This window comes from Panthera uncia, chromosome E1, assembly GCF_023721935.1.
Source record: "Panthera uncia isolate 11264 chromosome E1, Puncia_PCG_1.0, whole genome shotgun sequence".
Taxonomy (NCBI): Eukaryota; Metazoa; Chordata; class Mammalia; order Carnivora; family Felidae; genus Panthera; species Panthera uncia.
The window spans coordinates 24076293-24081202 of record NC_064814.1 but is presented as its reverse complement, the minus strand read 5'-3'; the positions used below and the strand labels follow the sequence as shown (position 1 = coordinate 24081202).

At 48.9% G+C, this 4910-nt stretch overlaps 1 protein-coding gene across 6 annotated transcripts in view; it reads right to left on the bottom strand.

The window, feature by feature from the left end:
• Positions 1-1447: 1447 nt before the first annotated feature.
• The window catches only part of CE1H17orf80 (chromosome E1 C17orf80 homolog), an 11001-nt gene continuing 7538 nt past the window's right edge, over positions 1448-4910 (bottom strand). For 3 of the 6 annotated variants that reach the window (XR_007459323.1, XR_007459322.1, XR_007459324.1), the window contains exons 4-7: positions 3477-3584; positions 2809-2913; positions 2265-2567; positions 1448-1613 (exon numbers count right to left, since the gene is read on the bottom strand). Coding sequence is in view for 2 of the 6 variants with exons in the window: in XM_049637697.1 (XP_049493654.1) it covers positions 1591-1613; positions 2809-2913; positions 3477-3584 (236 nt within the window). In the remaining 4 variants the exon portion in view is untranslated. The remainder of the gene's footprint in view (positions 1614-2264; positions 2568-2808; positions 2914-3476; positions 3585-4910) is intronic. The other 3 variants (XR_007459325.1, XM_049637697.1, XM_049637698.1) reach the window with 3 other exon arrangements.

Here is a 4910-nt window from a genome sequence, read left to right as displayed (position 1 = left end):
CAAAACAGGGAGTGGGCTGGATCAGGCCACCACGCAGCTGCTTGAGGGGTTTGGGGCAAGAGGGCATCACTGGCAGGCAGCATTCTCTTCTACCTTGACTCCCTGACAGTTCCCGACCTGGACTAAGGACAAAGGGGGAAGTGCAGGGAGCATCCCCCACCCAAGTGTCTCCCTTAAAGCACATTTGCAAAGAATGGCCACAAAGCCCTTTCGAAAGGAAAGATCCTGTTTTTGAAATTCCAATGAAGTCCTCAGTAATACAAATGCTCTTCTCAACCCTGAATTTTTTCCTTTTGGGGAATTCTAGTGTACCTTTTCCCCAACCAGGAGAAACTGATGCGGGATTAAATTACTCCCACTGGGGATAATTAGAAGGGGAGAGAGACAGGGGACTGGGAAGAGAAAAGGCAGATAAAGCAGAAGATAGAGCCAGAATTCAAGTTTTGAGAAGAGAGAAAGAAGAGACGTGCAAATAAATAAATGCTGGCCTCGGAACAGCACACTGCTTTTTCTGTAGTTTTGAAAGAGCTGGGATAAAAGAGACTCACCTCCTGTATTTGGCATGCGAACATCCCAAGCAAAGCTAAAATATACGTGTGTGTGTGTATAAAACAAGTAGATATAGACACGTCTATGATATATAATCAACCCCCATGTTGGAAAAGGGATTGGAGAAACAGCTCTCTGTACAATCTGGATTACGTTTCCTCTAAGCCTTTTCTATCTGTCAGTAACCAAGTGAGGAAGCCACCAAAGCAGAAGTCACAAACTTAGAAAGACACTGAATATTTTGATGGGGGAAGAGACCCGGAAAACCCAACAACCCTGACAAAGTAAAAGGAACGTCCGAGTGTTTCACTGAAGTTCTCAGGAAGGGATGGGGTGGGATTCTGAAGTTTCCAGAAAGAGATGATAAACAGAAACCATTTGCTGTTATACTCAAGATGTATAAAAAGTGCTTCAACAATTCTGTTTAGTGTGCGATTTCATTTTCATCAGCTTAGATATATTTAAGGATTTTCCACAGACTCACCTGCAACTCTGTATCCCCCTTACTTTGCTTTTATGTTTCTCACACCCGCCAAGGTGTCAAGGACCCCAAAAGGCCCGATGGGAGGCAGATTTCCTGCCACTTCAGATACTAACCTTTATCGGGACGTAGGTAGCCTGGTATCTCGTACAGAACAACTGTAAAATGCCAAAGCTTAGAGAATACTTTTAGGGAGAAAGATCTAAAAGTGAGATACTATTGACTGCAAATTAAGAAATAACTCTTTAAAAATTTCAGTGATGACCTCTGTCATCTTCCTGCCTCCCTGACCACCATCAGCCTTAAGGGGCCAACAGACCGAAGGCTTTCAGGAATTCTGTCACTCTGGAGAGCCAGCCGAAGACATGGCCACACAGACGCAGGGCTGTGCACAGTGAAGGGACGGGCTTCCTAATATCGTGGTTTCAGAATCCAGTAACTTTATTCTTTTCACGCCCTCTCCCTGACCCAAATACCAGTCTAAACCGCTCGATCCGCACCGCAGTGGTCTTCGCCGTGCTCCCCGAGTCTCAGAGCTTTCTTACGTGGTGTCCGGGTCACTACTCACGCCAGCGCTGCAGCTCTTTGGGTAAACAGAGAGAAGCCGTAAGAAGCCAGGAGGCCACTCCCGAGGACAGTTTCTGTCTCTTGCCTGTGCAGATCACTCCACACAGTTAGAAATAAAGTCTTAGGCGCCACCGGGAGCTTCTGCTCCGCTTTCTTCAGAGATCTGAAAAACCACCTCGGGTATCAACCAGCTGAGCCCTTTCAGACAGGTAAACCTTTCCGGGGAGGCCTTTTCCCTGGGAAAGCAGCTGAGGGCTGGGGGGTCTCCGCATGCGCAGGGCTGACCAGGAGGAACCTCCTCTTCCCTGTGAGTGTGTGACACCCCACCTACCAGCCCCCTACCAGCCCCCCACCAGCGGGCAGGCGTCCGGCTGCCGCTTGACCTGCTCTCCGGCCTCCTAGGCACCGACTGCGTGAAAACCTCCAATGAGAGTCAAGTGCTGGTATTTCAGAAGTCCTACCGACCATTTGTGAATGCTACTGGGGTTCACGGTCATCTTGTACTTTTACACCCCAAGTTTTCAGAAAGGGTCTGGGCTCTTTTTTAATTGTGGAAAACTGCTGGGCTCTTTGGATATCCTCCTATATAGAATGTCTTTAAAAAGTTTTTACTTATAAAAATGTATTTTTATAAAGCAGTACTCTAAAAAAAATGAGAGAAGTTAACCTGAACTGAAAAGAGAGGTGGAGTGCAGACGCTGTCCTCCTGGTGAAGGCCTGAGGCAGGCTGAAATCAACTAGAAAGAAGGATGCTTGTGTTCTCAATGCGGAAAGTAACGTTAACTAAGACTCCTGTGACCCGCACACACCAGACTGACCGCCGTATTGTTTCTCCTTCTCTCTTGGGGTATAAACTGTTTGGTTTCAATGCTGAAAGGCAGTTCTCAGGTGGGAATTAAGAAGGGCGCCGATCTGGCAGGCAAACAGCTTTAAGGACAAAGCACAAGACCAGCAGATCTCCAGGGAGAACCTAACACGGGAGCACAGGAGCAATCATGTAAAGTCTAGTCCAATCTTATAAAGGTCATTATAACTAAAACCCATAATAAAAAAACCCCAGAGCCTCAGGCAGTGGCTCAGTCACTGGGCCGTGTCAGATAACGCAAAACTGTAAAACAAAAACAAAAACAAAGTAACTCGGAGAATCCCCCGGAGGTCCCGGCAATGGGACGAGGCCTGTGATTTTAGGCTCAAAGTATCAAAAAGCTTACTCAGATGCCTGAAACTCCAGCTGCACCAGAGGACGAAGTACCCCGCGAAGAGCATGGTGACGCCCCCAGCTCCACTCCTCACGGTGGTGCTGCACCTGACCCAGCCTGTGTGGAGAGAAACACGTCTGGTTGCCATGGTGAACTGGAACTAGGGGGCCGCGACCTGCCGGATATTCAAGTTATCCCAGTCGGCCTGGGCCATGGGATTGAAGTCACAGAATCCTCGCCAACACCACACGGGTATTTTTTTTTTAAACAGACGAAAAGGCCCAAAGGTGGAAGACCTCAATTTTAACAAGTTGAGTTACTCTTGTTTTGGGAGTTTGGTCGGAATCTCGAGTGGGCAGGTTAACACACCTGGTGAACTTGAGGTGTTGAGCCCTCCTGGCTTTGGGACGATCCAGGCGAGCGGGGGAGAAATGGCGGGGGGGTGGCCAGGGGAGACATCACAAACAGGAAAGCTGGCCCGTAATGGCAGCCGCTCTCCTACTGGCTTTGACGTCAGACTCCACGGTGAAAACAGACCGACCAAGGGAAGGGGGCCTACACGTTTGTCTCTTTTTCTCTTTTCCTTAGCCTTGCTGTAACCATCAGGGCTAAAGTAAGAGAAACTTCTCCAAATGCTTGGAACCAGCAACAAAACCCAACAGTCAATGACTCCAGCTCACCTTTCTGGACAGCTCCCAAGAGCCTCATCAGAGACAAGCTGGAGGGCGTAAGTCTGGTCGGGGGTCCCAAACTCCTGAGAGCAGTCGAGCTTCTTTCCAACAAAGGAACTACGGTTCCAAACAGAAGTCACTGTGACAGTTCATCTAGATTCGGTCTCTTTCCCGATCCTCAGTGCCCGGGGTTCCCAGGGCCAGGCTGAGGGGAGGGTCTCTAAACAGCCGGATTACTGTGTACGGGGCTGCAGCGAACTAAGTGCTGAAAGTCAAGGCGGTTTATTCCCCGAAAGAGGTTCTGCAAAAGGCTGAGGGAGCCCCTGGGGATCAGGATCTAGCTACATTTTTGGTCTGATGAATATACCCTGCAGCCCTTCCATGTGCATGTGCTTAATGAAATGAACTGTCTACGTTTTCTACCACTTGCAATGTTTTAGCAGAAGGCAGGACTTTCTACCATGATACTAACTACTGCTACTCCTCACTATATCTACTAGGGTCAACACGTGTGCTGACAGCAACATGTTCTGTCATGTTAACAGCAAACAGTTCTGTTCAACATGTGAATAACTCACGTAAAACCAGAAAGGAGGGTTTATGCTCTCCATTTACATCTTTCCTGCACCTGTTTTTCTGTTTAAAGATAGGCAGGGAATCTCTACTATTGCTGGTTCTCTGCTCTCGGGTTGGCTCAGTGGGAGAAAGGGTAAACAAGGGAATATTTACAACAAGTTTAGCAGATGTGGTAAAAGTTGCTGCGGAGGTAAACATGCTAACCACATGATCATATTAAGTGAGACAAACCAGACTGGCTTTCAAGAAATTACCCAGAAAATTATTCCACAAGGTGAAGATTAGTCTCTTGAAAGAACAAAGCAGGACACAACCCATTCTTCTTGGAAAAAGTTTGAAAAGAGACGGGAAGAGGCAGTTCTGTGACAACTGCAATTGTAAAACCACTTCCCCTGCCGTGTCAGGAACGGGGCGGCCCCTCCACTCTGTCCCCTCTCCAGCCAGTAGCCCATTTCCTCCACTAAGGGTTCGGTCAAACTTGTGTGAATGACATCAGTTCGGGCCCTGGGCTGGGATACAAAAGCAGCCCGAGGTCCAGGAGAGGCCAGCTCAGAACCCACGGAGGTGGTGAAGAGTTTCTTTAGTGTCGTCCTTCCCGTTGTCCAGGGGCCCCGGGTTCTGATCTATACCCCTCTTGGCCTGGCTCCACTGCCATCTCTAGACACTGTCCTGGACCCACTGCCAGTGTAGACATCCTTATTATCCCAAACCCAGTGACAGCGGTTCCACTCTCTAACATAAATGCTGGAACCATCCCTGGTACCTCTAACATTTCCTATCACCCCTCTGACCTGGCTGGAATTCCAGACCTGGGACCTGGCTCCCCCCCCCCCCTCCCCCCCCCCCCCACCCCCCATACCCTCTCTC